The 19767-nt window shown below is 35.8% G+C and overlaps 1 protein-coding gene across 1 annotated transcript in view; it reads left to right on the top strand.

The window, feature by feature from the left end:
- LOC136038050 (intermembrane lipid transfer protein VPS13D-like) overlaps nucleotides 1–19767 on the top strand; it is a 214910-nt gene that overhangs the window by 99938 nt on the left and 95205 nt on the right. Inside the window, exons 17-21 of the mRNA XM_065721001.1 lie at nucleotides 4019–5060; nucleotides 7980–8258; nucleotides 10019–10238; nucleotides 15349–15583; nucleotides 17675–17854. Coding sequence (XP_065577073.1) covers nucleotides 4019–5060; nucleotides 7980–8258; nucleotides 10019–10238; nucleotides 15349–15583; nucleotides 17675–17854 — 1956 coding nt within the window. The remainder of the gene's footprint in view (nucleotides 1–4018; nucleotides 5061–7979; nucleotides 8259–10018; nucleotides 10239–15348; nucleotides 15584–17674; nucleotides 17855–19767) is intronic.

The following is a 19767-nucleotide window of genomic DNA, read 5'->3' as shown; positions in this document are numbered from 1 at the left end:
TATGGCTAACTCCCTCTAAAATTTCAAGCCCCTTGATAGCTCCCGAAGGCCAGAGCGACATTTGGGACCAATGTGTTTTTTTATTTGTCATGGAATCAGCACAACAAAAAGACAAGATATCAGGGGTTTGCGAACAAGAACGGTGCTATCCTCTCCCTCTTAAATTCATTTATCGTCTTGCGTGTAATTGTATTTTATTCAAAACGATATGAATCTTACCTGTGTGGTTTTCATTTGTCAAAACATAACAAAAAAAAAAGAAAAAAAGAAAGTACGTGCGAAAATGAGAAAGTCTTTAAAATATGTATTTAAACAATACTGAGGCCAAATTTTAGGTTAGAAAACAGAGCCAATTTTGAACAAATTAGAGACTAAGCATCCCAATATATTGAAGATACGCCATTTTGATTACCTGGTACCACATAGTGTCCTGTAATTTACCTTACTACATAACTGTGCATAGATTATATGTCTCCCTTGTTAACTTATATCTTCAGACTCCTGAGCCTTCAGTCTGGGGAGCTTACGATTCAACAAATTTCCGCAAAGCCTCTGGATTTCAGATACTGGTCGAAGTCGAAAGCGCCGGTCTTCCTGCAAGTTCAAGTAAAGTAAATTATTGACTTCGAGTGGAAAACAGTTAAAGTGGATTGGATAAAAATAATTTTAACCAATTATCTTTAAAATTTAAAGCCCCAATTATGATTTTATTTTTCAATTGAATCTTAAATTTATCGCTGAATTCTAGTGTTCGTCATCGTGTGTTTTATCAATATAATATGGTTTAAAAGCTCTTTGGGAATCCTTCTAGAAAAGTCAATTCGAACTCATTGTCTAACCAGACCTTAGTAATGGTGTCCGTATAGATTCATATCTGTACAAAATTCTCATCAGAATCCCCTAGTAAATCGTTAATCTGATTGATTCGTATAAGTTATTAGTCAAATAAAAGAAAGGACGACAGAAGATACAGAGAAGTCAAAGGATCAAAGACACTAAAGATAGCTGCGGAAGACTTTAGTTGAAAAAAGGAAGAATTTCAGTTATTTTCTAGTGTACGATGTCGTATGAAGCCATACTCTAAAAGTGTCACCTAAATCAAATACAGTAAAGAAAGGCGCATATTGGTGTTAAGTACTATAAAACTGAAAAAATTGTAATCTACTAATCTCTATTGTTTTGAGTAATCTAGTAAATATTTTTGGAGTATAATGCCATGTGATATCGTGCACAAAACGAGGGTCAAATCCGCGAATATTTATTCTGCATACTTTGAATGAAAAAATAACTATCCGGAGAGTGTTTCATATGTGTAGTAGTAAACAGCTAATGATAAAATTAAAAAAGAACTTCAATGCTACTAACTACTGTTAGGAGAAACGGAGTTATTCTTTGGTGCTTCAAGAGCTTTGATAATGTTTTGACTGTCTGTCTCATTCCTTTCATCAATGAATCCAAGAACAAAAGGGCTTGTTCTTTACCTTTTGAACTGCTTATATGGTCTAAAGTCCAGCCAAACAACACAAGTAGTGTTCAGCTCTCCTGTAAACTGATCATCAAACTGATGGCACATAATAGTGCTGATCTCTTTGAATATGTTTTCAATGCAGATCCTGTCTTTGTGTTTTCCTCGAGAAGACTGGTATATGACAGGCTTTTCTCGGACTAGAGAAATTAGTATATTTTCAGTTTCCTTATTCCACATATCCAAATCTGTTTAAAAATTTTGCTCTGGAACTCTTTCCCTATTGGTCAAGTTTATGAACTTTACGAAAAAGGTTAACTAAAGTTTAACTTCAATGCTTGCTCACGTAAAGGTTTACGGAAGGTTAACGAAGCAACTTTACGAACTTTGCGAACGACTTTACGAACGCCGTCTGAGCCGTCCTTTATTCAACCTCTCCCAATTTATGACTGCTTTTACATGTGTTACTAATATATATTCTTTTCTATACAATACAGCTTTTGTTGGCTTAATTGTGAGAATATTGAGTGCGCTGTTATGCTATAATTCCTACTTATCCTACTAACCCTTACTTCACCGAATCGCTTCCAAAAATGCATAACTATGAATGCGTTGGTTGAAACGGTCAGATGATTTAGGTAACTAGGTAGAAAGGGTTTAGAACAACGATACCGACCGTGTGGAAGCAACTCTTTACGATCCCATAGAAAAGTTGTCAATCAATGCAACATAAGAGCAGCTACTTGTGTTTTCTTTTACTTTTTCGTATTTATTTTGCCCCCCTTTTTTAAAAACTCTCTATGCGTTTTGGCTTTTCAATTATACTACTTTTTAGGTGTTCCAGAAGTCAGGAAAGTAGCTGGGACTCTGAGTGTGGAGGGGGTTATAAAGAATGTGCAAACAAAATTGTCCAATGTGCCGACAAATATGGACACATAAGCTGAACTTCCAAAAATAAATAGGTAAAGTTCCAAGGTGTCAGTGCTGCGTGCCGACACCTTAGAACTTTAGGGGGAGTCCCCCTCCCTTCCCTTAAATGCGTCCCTGCCTGAGGTGTATGTATGTATGTATTTCCAAAAAATCGTCGTACCATAGTAAAAAAGAGAACATAAACATAACAAAACCAACAAAAAAGACAAATAAATTAAAAAGAATAATGTAATTATATGTGAGATGTATTAAGAGATACATCTTTCACGATGTATCAGCCCTTCATCGACATACTTATCCAGATTCCTTTTTGTTGTTTTTACGCGTAATCCTACAATCCCTTCCGTCCAACTTCTATCTGTCAACACTAACGAAAAACACTCATTCTCAGATCCATCAGTTCCTTACAATTTCCCCAAAAATGAAAAATCTCCTCTTCGTCCTCCCCACACATCGGACAAGGGACTGTGTTAACACTATGACACCTAAATTTCCTCTCTGTTTCCCCAATATCAATCGACCCTCCCCTTAAATTCAAAATCCATTTTATTTCTTCCCCTTTTAACCCCAACTTAAAATATCTCGACGTTATTCATAATCTTATATAACTTGAAATAATATGTCATCCTAAATAGGGGTTTGCACTACTGTGCTCCTTTTAATGGATGTAATGCTCATGCTCAACACACGCAGCAACTATACCGAGCTTTAGGACTGATTAAAACGGGTTGGCTGCTCATTTGCGGTTTTTGAAGGTATGTACTACCGGGGGATAAACCTTTGCTGCAAATTGCAGGAGAAGCAGCAATGGACAGAAAGTAGTGGTCAACAGAGGTCATTTTGCATCCATAGATGCCGGATCGGACAGCAATATCCAATTTCTGCTATAATTTACTAAGAAATTTTAAAACTGGAAGGGTGAAAACAGAAACCTGTGAATGAATTGAAAGCAAAAAATTAAAAGTTAAAATTGTCTCCTGGAGTGGGGCTATTGTTATAATTTTTTCACACACTAGATAGCAGAATTCTTCCTTGCAAATAAGAGTACTCGAATGGGACGGGAAGAAGACAAGAAAACATGTTCACATTTCACAGGTGAGGGGGGGAAGAGTGAAATACTGAACAGGGTGGAATGGAGGAGCGTACGTAGCGGTGATCAGCTGAGGCAGCTTGGTAATTTGACGAGGGGTTAGCAGTAATATTAGTATAGTGTACTTTCGGTATTTTAAGATCAATGAATTTCTTGGTTTTAATCTGTGATGTCGGTAATGCATCTGAAACTACGAGTATAAGTGATTCTGCTTATCAGATAAGTAACCTGATTTAACTGAACTGTCCTCTGAAAGATTAAAAATCGATTTTTATTATTTCATGACGAAAATACTTTAGCAGCCCATTTTGATTTTCGCACTTCCATTAAAAAATATCTTGAAGGTCCTATAATAAGCAAAAGATTTTTTAAAGTGAATATATTTTTCGGCTTTATTCAATGACGTCATTGATATATCTGAATCCCTGAGGGTATACAATCACGCCTATCGGATAATTAACCTAAGTAGGCTAGAGTGTACTGAAAGATGTGTATGAAAGAATTAAATTTCATTTAAGATTTCTTGATTCCAGGGAACATCTGTGGTGAAATACTGGCCGAACGCTCATGCTAAACCCCTATCAGCAAACGTAAACAAACTAGAAGTGTACTCCTGCATCTTTGCTGACGAACTGAATACTTCATTGTCTATAATGGATCCCATTAGTGCTGCCTTTAAGATTCGAGCTCCTCTGTCAATGCCTCTTGCTGGGTTGTATGAGCTAACCGAAGAAGATTCTCCCAGAACTTTGGATATCGGTATTCAGCAGCCAGTTTGTATTAGATTGTCTTACACTGATTTAATTGTTTTGAAACGAGTTTTCGAAAGTCTACCCAAGCAGGCTAGAAGAGCCGCAGCTGAGAAGAAAGTGTTACAAACTTTCCCTGTTAATATGCAGTCGTCCATATTATACCTGGTTGAGATGGGGTTCTCAGCAGAAGCTTCATATAGGGCTTTGAAGCGAGAAGCTACAATCGAAGATGCTGCAATTAGACTATGTAACGAAAACAAGGCATTAAGGCTTAGTTTATTTCAGTCTGCAACTCTTTATTGCTCTTGTCTGAGCATTATTTTGATTGACGATGCTAGTGATGCGGATGTTCCACTCCTTGACATTACAGGAACTCATGTTTCTTTGAACTACAACATGGATCCCTTTGGAGTTTTGTCGAAATTTAAGTTGAGCATAGACTACTATAATCGAAGCTTGTCTGGCTGGGAACCTCTTCTTGAACCTTGTGAGTTAAGTATTTCTTTCAAAGAAAATGAAAAGAAGGACTTCAGCCTGCAAGTGTCGTCAGATGAAACGATTGATCTAAACTTAACTTCCGATTTGCTTCATCTTAAAGAATCTATAAGACAATCATGGCTTCAAGTGGAAAGAGGTGAATGTTCTATAGCATTTAAAAGAAGAAATCCTTTTGTACCCTATGCCTTACAAAACGCCGTGGGTTGTGCCTTAAGATTTTCTACAAATGTCCCAAAAGTTGAAGATGCAGCCAATAAGAGGGCGCCTGATGTTTGGGTAGATGTTGCACCCGGAGAAACTCAAGGATTTTCATTTGTAACAAGAGGTATCTTTTCTTCTTAAATAAATATTGGCTATGATTACTTTTTTGATGGTACACTAAAGCAATAATAGCCCAGTAATAAAGAAGTTAAAACATCTATTTATACCTATTATAAACTCAAAGGTACAGTCTCATAAATCTACGGAAGTTAATTTTTGTAGATTGCAACAATATATTTAACAAAATATTCAAGAACGGTCTTAATAGTTCAGTAAATTGAATTTAATTTACAAAGCACGCAAGGAAAAAAAAGAAGAAAAAAGTACGACCTTGCCGTGTTCTAGATGCTACATAAAGTGCTTTAATGTTGAAAAGTATGAACGGAAAGTAACAATAAGAGAATTGACAATAATGATAGTAATACTATGGCTAGTAAAATAATAACATCGAAAAGCAAAAATTGAGAACACTTGTCTATGAACAGAGTTGTGTAAGTCACCTAACCCAGATAAGTGAAGTAATTAGACATTGATTATTGTTTGCTGATTCTCGTGTTATTTTATTTCTTAGGTGACGAGTTGCACTATCTTGGTACGCTTCTATTGGTTTGACTTTCAAAGGGAAGCGTGTCCATTCAATAGTAGTAGTAGATTTATGAGTGTGTATGTGAAAATTATAAGTTTCTCGAAGGGCTCAAAAGGAATAAATATTTTCAAAATTCACCTGGCTCCTAAATTTCTTGATAATTTTGTACTGACCTTCACCATGTTCTTAATGAAAGACAATCTTTCAGCTACTAAACATTTAAATATCTTACGGATGTATTTGTGTATCTATCACTTTATCTACGGGGATACAGTTCTCCGTGGTATCCCTGTAATCCAAGGGTGATAATTCATATATTTGCCGAAAATTATAACTTCCTGTGTTGAAACCAGTATTGAAATTTTTAATTCTTTTTTTTTTTTTTTTTTTTTTTTTTTTTTTTTTTTTTTTTTTTTTTTTTTTTTTTTTTTTTTTTTTTTTTTTTTTTTATACAAAGACCCAAAAGTAGGTCTTTTTCGCTTTTTCGTTAAAAGTTTCTTTTTTACCAATATTGAAATTGTGTTTATTTATCCTCAAGGAAGAATTTATAAGTCAGAGGGGATTAACCAAAGTAAATCGGTTACAAAAAAAAAAAAAAAAAAGAACCGGGACTGTACTCTGTGGACCTCCAAATAATGTATTGCCAGTATCTTATGAACCATCATAATAACATTAAATTACATGAAGTATATAACATTAAATACTGGTCAGCCAGTGACTGGATACTGTTCATTGTCTGCATACTAGTTACTTCTATTCTATCAGTCTTGCTGGTTTTCGAGTAAACCGGTTTGATTTTAGTTGCACTTGATAGGAAATGAAAGAATTATCGATAAATATTTTTGGAACCAAAGGTCTTTATGGCGTTCTCTTAATTTTCAGTCTGTTGTACAAAAACTTTCTCGCAAATACCTTCTACTCTAACCTTCTCCCCCATCTCCTTTTCAAAGAGATAGCTGTTTTTGAAAGTAATACCTAGGAAATATTTTTAATTGGTAGAATAGATGGTTTTCATATTTTTGGAGGAGAATGCGGTCTTTCTGCACAAATAACTGTAATCCGGGGATCCATATCCCACAGTGAATCATGAGAGACTATGAGGAATTCAGCTTTTGATTGCTTGCTACATGATCGTTCTAGAGTTGAATAACATAATACATTCCCTTCTAAATTTCAATGTAAATTTTCACTCAATGCTTGTTCTTTTAGGTGTGGATTCAATATTAAAGCTGATAAATTCCAGAAAAGTAACTTTCTAGGCATATACTCTCAGTTGATTTCTATATTAACTTTTGGTTGTAATAGTTCAAGACCAGTACAGTTGCAAGACAAACTTTTTGTAACTTGTGTAAATATATATGTATATGTGTAAGTTGCCACAACTTCCCTAATTTCGTTGGTATTTGACCCTTATTAATAAATTTCATTTGGCCTGTATCAAGAATGTATCCAGGATTTTTTTTGGGGGGGGGGGGGGGTTGGTACAAACAAATCTTTGAAAAATGTATCAGAAGTAATTTTAAATGCATTGTTGCTACTCTTTAAGGGTTGGAATTTTTTTTGGGGGGGGGGATTCAAACCCGGTATATGTATATGTATAATTAAGATGTGTAAATACACTATTTATCAGTTGAAGTCTCTGTAAGTTGAAAGTTGATTGTATTAGTTGAAGCTATGGTTAGTTGGAGTCTCATCAACTAACCACAAAATCTATAACTTAGTAACATATGGTTGTTTTTCCCAAAGGTAACGTAAAAATCCCCCCCCCCCCCAAAAAAAAAACTGGCTTTTTGAAGAAAAATAAAGCTAAAAAAAGAACCTTGGATGGATATTTGCCAAACACAGATATCATTTATATTAATAGAAATTAGTTTATGGCTTATGTCAGAGATGGCTAAAAGCGATAGGTATCTTAGGGTGTATTACGTATTGAACTCTCAATTGCTTACAATGATCTCAGGCCAACTCTCAGGGGAGCATTGACAGGTATCGACCCATACAAAAAGACCCTGACAAGGTTAGAAAGATACATTTAATTAACTGCACTTCAGCTAAAAGTTTTTTTCTCCATATACTACTTTCTTTGAAGTATTATACTCAATTATTTAGTTTTGTTCCGTTTCTTTCCTTTCCACTATTATTAGATATGTCTTGAAATACATATGAGGCCTTTAAAATACGCTTTGCTCATAAGCCACTCACGATTGCTTATGAGTGCTACTCAGATTTACCAAGAGTTAATCATCAAAAGTAATCTTTATGACTCGATTTTATGGTTTTACTAAGGGCTCAGTTTGATGATTTTATTTAGTTCTAAAAAGATGAGAAGGGAAAGAAAATTGTAAACAAAAATTGAAATGTAGAGAGTCTGTATTAAGATTTTATATTTTCTTCCAGGCCGAGCGAGACTTCGGGATGGCAGGAAGATCTCATCCATGTCAAACAAGCTTTATCTCCGAGTAGAAGGCTGGAAAGTTGTTGGTCCGATCTCAGTTGACAAGGTGGGACGATTTTACCGTCATATATATCAGGAAGACACTGGAATACCAGCTCGAATAATTATTGAAATCTCATTGATAAGTTCCGCAAGAAAATTGATAGTCATTCGATCATCGGTGGTTGTAATGAACGAGCTTCATGAAAGTGTTGAGATCAGTATCGATTCTACTGTTCAAGGTAATTGGAATATGAACTCTACTTTTTATTTCAATTAAATTCCTTTCAGTTTGATGGATTAGATTTAATAAATTGAATATTATGTTAATTTAATTCTTCTGTTGTTCCCTCTTACTCTTGACACGACTAGTTTACAATCATAGACACAAACTAAGTCTAATAAAAGTAAAATAATCTTTTTTTTTCATGGAATGAATTAACATTTATGTTTTAACAATTTTGGTTCCTATTCTCTTGTATTTTACTACCCTCTCCTTTTTATTTACTCGCTGTTTTTTCTGTTTCCTCTGTTCTATGTTTATGTAACTCCCATTGCAATTGTCATCACCATTGTTTCTTTTTGAACCGTCAAACCTGATCCTTCTTTATTGGCATCCATTTTATTTGTTTTCCATGTCTTCTCTCTTTCCGTTTTTTTCCTTCTCTTTCAACTCAAGGGATTCTGGGGACAATGCATATTGAGTTCAGAATTATTCTAAACAAAGGATAAGCAAGGTTAAATTTAAACTGAATATTCGGTGTGGGATTCAATCAATGCCATTACCTGAAGTCATTACCTGAAGTTTGTATCATAAGAAATTTTAAGATTCCTCAAGGTAAAACTAATCTGTTAATTTTTCAAGATGCGTCTTCTCGCTTGAGGCGAAACACTTGATGTAAGTGGAGCTTGGTTTTGTTGCAAATTTTATCCTTAAAAACTCCTCCTTACTTCGCTAAAAGGCGCCCAGGAAACAGAATTTGAAAACAGTTTTACTCACTAACTTATAATTTTTTTTTTTGTAATCTTTGTCTTCGTCACACATTACTCTTGGGTATCCTTTCTTTTCTCTTTGAGTAAAATAGTAGAAATTTTCCATATAAATCTGCCCTTGATGTTTAGTCCACGGCCTCCTGTTAACTAAGCTGTACACAAGTTCTATACTAAGCTGTACAATTTGCCAATAAGAAGTAGCACTGTAATGTTCATTTGCCTCTAATAATAATAATAAATTTACGTATATTGAATCAGAAAGTTTTTAGCGCTGAAGGGAAACTATGTGCAAATCTACACTAAAACTCACCGCTGCTTATCTGGTAAGGATGAATTAGTCTAGTTTACATGGGAAGCAAAACTGGGACTGTCAGCTTTGTAGCCTGTAGCGGATATTGATTGAAAAAAAAATCTGTCGATGGCAGTCTAACCAATGGAGTCTCCTGCTAAAAAGGCAGACAACTGTAATCATTGCAATACGATGGCTGACTGAACTGCTTACCTAGTTATCAAGACACCCAAGGCTTGACTCCCTCTGATGGGAATCTCCTGTTGAAAATTTCTACGATTTGATACAAGTTAAAAAAGAAAATTAAGATAATGTTTTTGTAGCGACAATGAATAAAACTACATTTAAAAAAAACTTTTGTATCATACTAAAATATACATAATAAAATATTATATAGTAAAGTTTTCTATTTATTTATCAATTTGAAGTATTTTTCTTTTTATATAAAATAAGCAAGTAAAATTTATTAGAGTGTATTTTGAATAATGAATGAAAGACTAAATACTTCTTATTTGACAGATAAAAACTCATTCATGTAACTTTTATTCTTTTAGTTCAAGGAATAAAAAAAAATATTCACAACAGTATCAATACCCAATAGGAAATTAAGTATATCTTCTCAACTGTCATACAATCTGTGATCTTCATATTTTTTCAACTTTACCTATAATCTCCCGCCTTTCTATCTCATTTTTCTTTGATAAAAGTTTTGTTATTTAGGTCTAACTAGAGTCAAAATCCCTCCAAAAACATCCTACTCATTGCCTTTGAATGCGATTTGGTCCACTTTTCGCGTCCGACCTTTGGCTGATAAAATACCCGCTCCATACTCTTTCTCTTCGCATCCGGTGAGCTGGAGTACTGTGAGTCGTCCAAATGAAACAAACGAAGTGTGTCTTCATTGCCTGCCTATGTTGTGCAATTCGTTTCCCTACTACCGGTAAGTTTATTTCTTCTACCAGTTCGAATAAAATATAACAAGCAAATTTTAAATCACAAACTGAGAGCAAAATTCTGTAAGAAACCGGAATTTTGGTGATCTTTTGCAATTTGGCTTAATTTTTTCGCTCGTTCAAGAAGTCTCTTCGGGCCTCTTTATAACCCTCTGTACTTATCAACAGGATATTTATTTTTCTCCTAGTGAACGTGTCAGCACTCTTCCTTAGAGTCAAATTATCCTACGAGCGGAATTATGCTGTCTGACAGCACTAGCTGACAGCAAAATTCTGTAAGAAACAAGAATTTGGTGATCATTTGCCATTCGGTGTGATATTTTGCTCTCTAAAGGAGTCTCTTTGTGCCCCTCCACAGCGCTCTGTATTTACCAAAGGAAAATTTTGTTTTTTCTAATGAACAAGTCAGCGCTGTTGCTTAGAGTCAAATTATCCTACAAGCGGAATTATGCTGTCTGACAACACTAGCTGACAGCAAAATTCTGTAAGAAACAAGAATTTGGTGATCATTTGCCATACGGCGTGATATTTTGCTCTCTAAAGGAGTCTCTTTGTGCTCCTCCACAGCGCTCTGTGTTTACCAACGGAAAATTTTGTTTTTTCTAATGAACAAGTCAGCACTCTTCCTTAGAGTCAAATTATCCTACGAGCGGAATTATGCTGTCTGACAGCACTAGCTGACAGCAAAATTCAGTAAGAAACAAGAATTTGGTGATCATTGCCATTCGGAGTGATATTTTGCTCTCTAAAGGAGTCTCTTTGTGCCCCTCCACAGCGCTCTGTATTCACCAACGGAAAATTTTGTTTTTTCTAATGAACAAGTCAGCGCTGTTGCTTAGAGTCAAATTATCCTACGAGCGGAATTATGCTGTCTGACAGCACTAGCTGACAGCAAAATTCTGTAAGAAACAAGAATTTGGTGATCATTTGCCATTCGGCGTGATATTTTGCTCTCTAAAGGAGTCTCTTTGTGCCCCTCCACAGCGCTCTGTATTTACCAACGGAAAATTTTGTTTTTTCTAATGAACAAGTCAGCACTCTTCCTTAGAGTCAAATTATCCTACGAGCGGAATTATGCTGTCTGACAGCACTAGCTGACAGCAAAATTCTGTAAGAAACAAGAATTTGGTGATCATTTACCATTCGGCGTGATATTTTGCTCTCTAAAGGAGTCTCTTTGTGCCCCTCCACAGCGCTCTGTATTCACCAACGGAAAATTTTGTTTTTTCTAATGAACAAGTCAGCGCTGTTGCTTAGAGTCTAATTATCCTACGAGCGGAATTATGCTGTCAGACAGCACTGGCTGACTGCAAAATTCTGTAAGAAACAAGAATTTGGTGATCATTTGCCATTCGGCGTGATATTTTGCTCTCTAAAGGAGTCTCTTTGTGCCCCTCCACAGCGCTCTGTATTTACCAACGGAAAATTTTGTTTTTTCTAATGAACAGGTCAGCGCTGTTGCTTAGAGTCAAATTATCCTACGAGCGGAATCATGCTGTCTGACAGCACTGGCTGACAGCAAAATTCTGTAAGAAACAAGAATTTGGTGATCATTTGCCATTCGGCGTGATATTTTGCTCTCTAAAGGAGTCTCTTTGTGCCCCTCCACAGCGCTCTGTATTTACCAACGGAAAATTTTGTTTTTTCTAATGAACAAGTCAGCACTCTTCCTTAAAGTCAAATTATCCTACGAGCGGAATTATGCTGTCTGACAACACTAGCTGACAGCAAAATTCTGTAAGAAACAAGAATTTGGTGATCATTTGCCATTCGGCGTGATATTTTGCTCTCTAAAGGAGTCTCTTTGTGCCCCTCCACAGCCCTCTGTATTCGCCAACGGAAAATTTTGTTTTTTCTTAACAACAAGTCAGCGCTGTTGCTTAGAGTCAAATTATCCTACGAGCGGAATCATGCTGTCTGACAGCACGGGCTGACAGCAAAATTCTGTAAGAAACAAGAATTCGGTGATCATTTGCCATTCGGCGTGATATTTTGCTCTCTAAAGGAGTCTCTTTGTGCCCCTCCACAGCGCTCTGTATTTACCAACGGAAAATTTTGTTTTTTCTTATGAACAAGTCAGCACTCTTCCTTAGAGTCAAATTATCCTACGAGCGGAATTATGCTGTCTGACAGCACTAGCTGACAGCAAAATTCTGTAAGAAACAAGAATTTGGTGATCATTTGACATTCGGCGTGATATTTTGCTCTCTAAAGGAGTCTCTTTGTGCCCCTCCACAGCGCTCTGTATTCACCAACGGAAAATTTTGTTTTTTCTAATGAACAAGTCAGCGCTCTTGCTTAGAGTCAAATTATCCTACGAGCGGAATTATGCTATCCCACCTATTTGTTGTCTTTACCAATAACGGGCCGAAGAAAAGAATAATCTGATAAGATCTTTTCAACTGGACTATGGAGTGTACGAAAACGAGCCTTCAAATCTTCATTCGTGTTTTTCTCGAAACAGATTTTCCAGTAGTATGACAAAATTGCTCTCAGATCTACATGTGACCTGGATTCGGTTATTCTTTTCCCTACCATCGATAAGTTTGTTTCCCCAAGTCAAAATTGGGCCCAGTTCGAAGGAAACCATACACATGATGTACATAAATGCTTGCCTTATTTGTCCTGGTTTGGGCTTGTATATTGCAATTAAAACCTTGTGAAACTTCCATACAAATAAAAACAATTTTTCTTTTGTTATGCCTTACGTCTGACAGATTATTTTGTCTAGTAGTTCATAAATTAATAGTTTATAGAAATTTACATCTTATGCAGTAATGCCAATTAAGGGGGGGGAGGAGTTATTTTACTTTCTATCATTTTTGTATTTTCTATGAAAAAAAAGCAACAAAAAAAAAAAAAATCATAACTGCCCCACACCTCGATTTTGAAAAAAATAATAAAAAAATTTAGAGTGTGTTTAAAGTTATATTATTATATTATGAAATCGGCCATGGGAGAAACGAACAATCAAGGTGAATTGATAATTCCCCAATGCTGAATTTTGTGCAAATGAATTTCCGTGCTGGAATTAATGGGAATGGTATCATCCGTCATGATCAGGATTTTTTGATAGTGCTAATATTAACAAAACAAAGTGTAATCTATGGGAAAAGATTTTGACGAATGAATCGGTCCCTAAGTGGGTCACAACTAATGCAAAATTGAATTATCTGAAAGAGATATTTGACCTTTTCTCCAATTATGATGCCGATAGTGCCGAAGTCCCCGATTTCATAATTCGCTGCCCAATTGACGTATCCTGTATTCCTGCTTTAGCTTACTCTCGCCTTACAACTAAAATTTATACGTGCGAGCACCTACTTAATGTCATTTAATGCTCAGTTGACTGCTTATAATGAACACTTTCCTAAGCTTCCTTCCACTACAGCTGTGATTGCTGTTTGATCTGATGAATTTACTGTTATTGCAATCAAGTTACCTTTTTAAGTATAATAACCAGCAAGGCATAAGATGTTTCTTGATAGTCTTCCCGGTCATGAGTTAATCAATAGTGGCCAGGCCACCCATGAAAAATTAGTGGTCAAGCTGAATAAAACTGTCGCCAAAGATTTTTGTGATGCCAGGCCAAATATATTGGAAAGTACTGCTGAAAAAATCTCCGCTTGTAAGGACCTTCGTGATGCTGCCAATGTCGATGCTGACTTTGAAGTGTTCTCCTGACCTTTAATGGGAAAATCTCCCAGCCCTGTCCAAAAATGTGGTCACTGTGTCGGTCCACATACCTCAGTTAAAGTATGCTCGACCGACTAAATGTTGGCCCTCTAGCGGCCAAGTATGCATAATGAAGGATGCGATAATAGCGTCCCTGTTCTATTCAGATAGTAATCTACTGGCTATTCACATTAGAAATACAGATCTCATCAACTATTACTTACCGTATAATAGAAGGGACGCAAGATCTTTTTTGTCTTTCACGTCAATCTTGAAACATGGAAAGAATCCTAATGCCTGCAATTCATGCCGACCTGTAACTGTAGCATGTACAGATAGTAAAGTTTTTGAGTATATCCTGATACCTTTTGTTGCAAAAAAATGGTGAAAATCAGCTTTGTTGATTTTCACACAAAGTCTTTTTTAAAAAAGACTTTTTTTTAAACCAAAAAGTCTTTGTCCCCACAAAGTCTTTTTTTTAAGTAGAGTCGTGAGAAAGAGTCAAACTTTAGCGTAAAGAGCGAGGCGTTGAGGAGGGACAACCCCTTTCATATATGGAATAATTTCTGTTCGTTTTAAGTCTTTATGTCGCTCCTTACTTGCAGTTAAAAAAACATGTTTTTTATTTATTTAATAAGCCAATCGAAATCTTCGTTGTCTAAAATGGTTGGTACCGTTCGTGATTCACTTAGTCAAAATGGTTTAACTTTAAATACAGAAAAACACGATTATTTGTGTTTTAACTCCCGCGCATCGTCATCCCCGCTTGAATCTTCTGATTTTACTATTCCTATTGTTTTTTTGAAGTGGCTTAGTATTTCTGTATGCTCCAGCGTTGTGAGTATGCGTAATAAGCATGTAGATGATTCTAGAAAAAAGACTCAGGTTGGATATTCTAAAATTGTAGCCAGTAGGGGAAGGTTTGTAGCCAATAGGGGAAAGCTTCATGCAAGTTATATTCAAACTTTGGCCATCATGCTTCGCCGTTTCCTGTTGGTCTTCCTAATTTTTCCTGTTGATGTAGTTTCCTAAAATGGCAGGATGTTAGGCCCCTTCGCTCTTATTACCTTTCTATATCTCCAGTTCCTTCTTTATTTGCCTTCACGTACAGAAAAGAACCGAAACTTATTTGCCTTCAGAATAGAAAAATTATTCATGATTATGGCACAGCTGATATGATCAATAAGCTTGAGCTATTTCACGTTAAGCTGCTAAAGTCAGCTACTGGCAAACTGGGCCACACCGTGGGCTCATCCGTCTTTTCCTTCGTTTGTAGTGTTTTCGTATTTGTGTTGTTTTGTCTTTTTTTTCATTCCTTTTTTTAATTTGTACTCTGCTTTTCTCTTTCGTGTTTATTATTATTTTTATTATATTGCTAGAAATTCAATATATCATCGATTAATTATTAATTTTTGATTGAAGTATATTTGTTCGAATGGAGAAAGAAGGAATTCCAGACCCTCCGATGTTGTCACGTGCTATGAGCTCAAGCAGTTTAAGCACCATGAAATGCAAAAAAGCAGCGTTGCCAATGCATACGATTTCATTTGTTCCTCCGATAGTATTGGTCAATCTTCTACCACAGGATTTGGAATGGCAAATAGGATCAATAGTGAAAGGAAGAGTTAGATCTGGAAAAGAAACTTCAATTCACGAGGTTTGTATAGTTGTGTTTGTCTTCATTAAATCATTAGCCCCTCCCCCTTCAGATATGTTGCTTTTTAGAGGCAAATTAAAAACAAAATTTATTTTTTTCTCTGTAACTTAAAGCAAAAGTGAAGCAAAATAAAATTCGAATCAGCAGAAAAAAAAGTAAGTATGATAGATAGAAACGTCTCTTGTTCCCTTTTGGTTAGATTAGTATTTCGTGTTGATCCATTGGAAAGCTAAAGCAAAAATGATAAAGAGGCAAAACTAAGCTTTGTTGATGTTTTTACTTACACTAAATGACGATGTTTGGTTTAGGATTGTTCGACGCTGATGCTTACAATGTTTTTTTTTCCGTTTTTTTTTCTTTGTTTTTTTTTAACAGTCTGACGTTTCGACAATTTGATGTTTTTGACAGTTTGATATGGTTGTTTGACGATGACGATGTAAATCTTATAAGAAGTGAACGCTTGAATTCTTCCTTTGTAGAGAATTTTCAAGGACAGATTTTTTCAGAAAACCTGTCTAAAGAACAAAATTAGCATAATAAAAGCATACTAAAGAAATAGTATGCTTTTATTACTTCAAAAATATGAAGCTATAATTTATTTGAAACAATTTGCAAGATAAAGAAATGAACCCAGTAGTTGCCCACTGGGTGACATAAAATCCATTTGTCGGAGCAAAATTCATCTCCTGCCGAAATCTAGCTTTATCAGTTCCATGATATTTGTTTGTCTTAAATTCTTTCATAGATGGAAACCAAAATTAGAATTTGTACACGAACTCTAGAAAAGATAGCTGACTTTAGAAATACAAGGGTGTGCGTGTAACTCAATATCGTTTGACTGAGCCTTGTCTAACTCAACTTTTGCTCAACTCAGCCACAATTCAACTCAATGCTTATTCAACCCATAGTCCATTTGACTCAAACTTTTGTCCCACAGTTATACCATTCTGCTCAGTTTCATTTCGTCAGTATGAAACATGTATTATGTTTGTCATAAGAGGCAAATTCAAAGACACTATGTATCCTGGCTATCAAATATCCAAAATACCTCAAGGACGCTTGGGGGATGAACTTAAAAATTAGTAGTGTTGGGAGAAGGATGGGGAGGGATTTCATTTTTTCGCAGGTGATACAATATTTGTCTCCGATCCACCTTAGTGTTCAATTAAAATGACATATTTAATATATTTCGGCAGTACCTTAGAAATTGTGTGATTTGTATGAGCTTTTTCCAACATTTTGGGACTACATATTTCATGTACAAAGGAAAAAAAAGGAAAAAAAGAAAAAAGAAAACACTGATACAAACTCACTGGTGACATTCATGACTAAAAATCCCCAGATTAATATTTATTGAATAGCCAAAGTGCATTATTAGGGTCCCAGATAGCGTTTCTCTCCTTTCTTGTCTGTTTTTTAACATAATTCTCAGCGAGGAGAAATACGGCTATTATGGATTAAAGGTTAAGATGCATAGGTCACGTTTTACAGACACATGACAATAGACTGTACAAATTGTGCTTTTCTGCCATCCATCCGAGGCAGCAAATAGAGGCCATCCTCGAATTTAGTTGGTGGGAGTCATAATTGAGTATTTAAAGGAAATCAGAAGTTCATGGGAGGGAGTAAAGAGTGAAACTTCAAACAGATTGGATCGGAGGAGTATGCGCAGCTAGGCTTAAATGGCTTGGTGCTGCGATATGCTATTAGTATTAGTGATAATAGTAATAGTTTTTGCCTTTTTATTGACATTTTCATAGTAAACTGAGAAACAAAATAGTAACTGTCTCTCAGTCGGTAAGAGTGGTTATTAAAATAACGTTATAGTGTCCTTATTAAAAAGGCGGAATATTTGAGATAAAATGGTATTCACACAAAGAATTTAATAATAAACAATATAAGCATGATATATATGTATATAAACAAGGAAGGAAACGAATTAAGCTACAATTTCACCTGATCTAAAAAAAGAGCAAAAACTATCAAAAGTAATGTTTTTTATGCTAAGCAGCTTTTTAAGAGGCAAGGAGAATGTTCTCAAGTGTCCCTGACTTTATGATTAGTGTAAATGTATCTACTTTTCTTTTTTAGGTTGATGTGTTTAAAGACATAGAGATAAATCTCACACTAGATGGTTTTACTCAGAAAGGGAATTTGCTGGTAGGATCAGAAAAGTTGGATTCGGTCAAACGTCTCTGTTTTATTGACAATAAATGTCGACGTTTGTTCCTGCAAGCAAAAATTACCTGCTCCAACCGGGCTTCTTTGAGGGTTTGTTCCTTTATTCTAATCTTTGTTTCAATAACAGTTTGACCAAAATGATGATTGAAATTTGTCCAAAAAGTGTTGCAAATAAAACTTATGTTCTAAATCTTAGGTATTGCTGCGGTTACGCTGCTTTGGCTGCAAAGGGATTGATGGCCTAAGATAGCACAAGATTTACACTCTAGCCCCTTTTAGTCCTTAACACGACCTCTTGCAAGTATCCACCTATTGTCATTGACTGTTTTGTATTCTATACATGAATATCATAGACAGCGCAATATCAGTGCCTAAGTAGAGAATTATGCAACTTCATTGTGTTATTTTTCCATCCCCCCGCTTCGTAAGGAAGAAGCTATTATATAAATTTTGGAGGGTGCTCATTCCATTGGAGATTGAAAGTTCTAACACACATTTTAAGAGTCAAAAGGGATTTGAAGACAACCATTCATTGTCACTCTTTTTAGCTGCCCTCCCCCCAAGACACCATATCAAAATTTTGTGATACCCGTTTTGCTCAAAATAGTCGAAAAATCTAATATCTATGTCCCCTGTGACGAAACAACCTTCCATAGCCCCTGGTACAGTGGTGGTAAGTTATGCAAGTTGCCCATTGTTTGTAAACAGGTTTCGTCGTAAAAAAGGGGCACATATTTTGATTATTTGTTCCCAAAAAGGCAGAAGATATTAAGGTGCAACTTTCAGGGAATGTTGAATGGGATTTGAACTGAGTCGAAACGTGCTATGTCCGTATAGGTTGTGAAAAGACCGTATTACTAATATCTCAGGAGCAGCTTAGGCTAATAAGTTGAAACTTTCAGAGCATGTTTAGACGGATGTTGAACTAACCAAAATACACTGCGTGTATACTACTACGATTACCACTGCTTCTACTACTATGGGTACTATCATTACAAACTAACAGTACGACTACTGCTATTGCGGCTTCTATTGCGAGCACTGCGGCTACTACTTCTACGACTACTACTGCTACGCTGCTACGACTACCACAACTCCAATTCCTGCTATTGAGACTACTGCTACTTCTGCTGCTACTACGATTGCTACCGCTACAAATGCTAATACGACTACGACTGTTACGAATACTACTACTACTAATAATATAAGATTACTACTACTATGACTGTTACTAGTACGCATTAATCGTAGTAGTAGTAATACTACTGCACTACTGCTACAACCACCACCATCCACTACGGCTACTACTACCTCGACTACTACTACTAAGACTTTTGCTACTACGACCACCACTACTACAACTAACAGTATGACAACTACTACCTTGACTCTTACTACTTCTACGATTACTACTACTGCGACTGCTTCAACTTTGGCCACTCTTACTATTACCACGACTACTACTACCACGATTACTGCTACTATGTCAACTACTACTATGACTACTACCACGACGTCGACTGCTACTAGCTCAACTACTAAATCTATGGCTGCTCTGACTGTGATTACTACTGCTATAAAAAGAAACTTTTAGTGTTTTGCCTTGAGTGAAAAAAAATCTGTTGAATCATGGATAGTTTATCTATTGATTGTCATTCATGAATAACAACAAGTAAATAATCATGAAAAATTATCCTCCTTCTCAGCTTAAGTGACCATAACTGCCTTGTCCTTAATCCTAGGTCACATACAGCCTAATTAACATTAAAGCCGAACTTCAGTCTTCTGCTTTGTTACATATCTTGCATATGATAGTATCAGATACAAAGGTCGAAGCTCTCTCGGACCAACGGGATAAATTTAGGTGTGATGTCTTTCCCGAAAAACGCATTACAATAAAGCCCTAGTTTAAACCATGGGTTGCCCCTGACGTTGTGATATGAACTGAAGAGTGAGCGTGACAGACTATACAAAGAATGTAAACTAATTAATCGGGAAAATTC

This window comes from Artemia franciscana, chromosome 17, assembly GCF_032884065.1.
Source record: "Artemia franciscana chromosome 17, ASM3288406v1, whole genome shotgun sequence".
Classification (NCBI taxonomy): Eukaryota; Metazoa; Arthropoda; class Branchiopoda; order Anostraca; family Artemiidae; genus Artemia; species Artemia franciscana.
The sequence above is the reverse complement of the archived record's forward strand: the minus strand, read 5'-3'. Positions and strand labels throughout refer to the sequence as shown.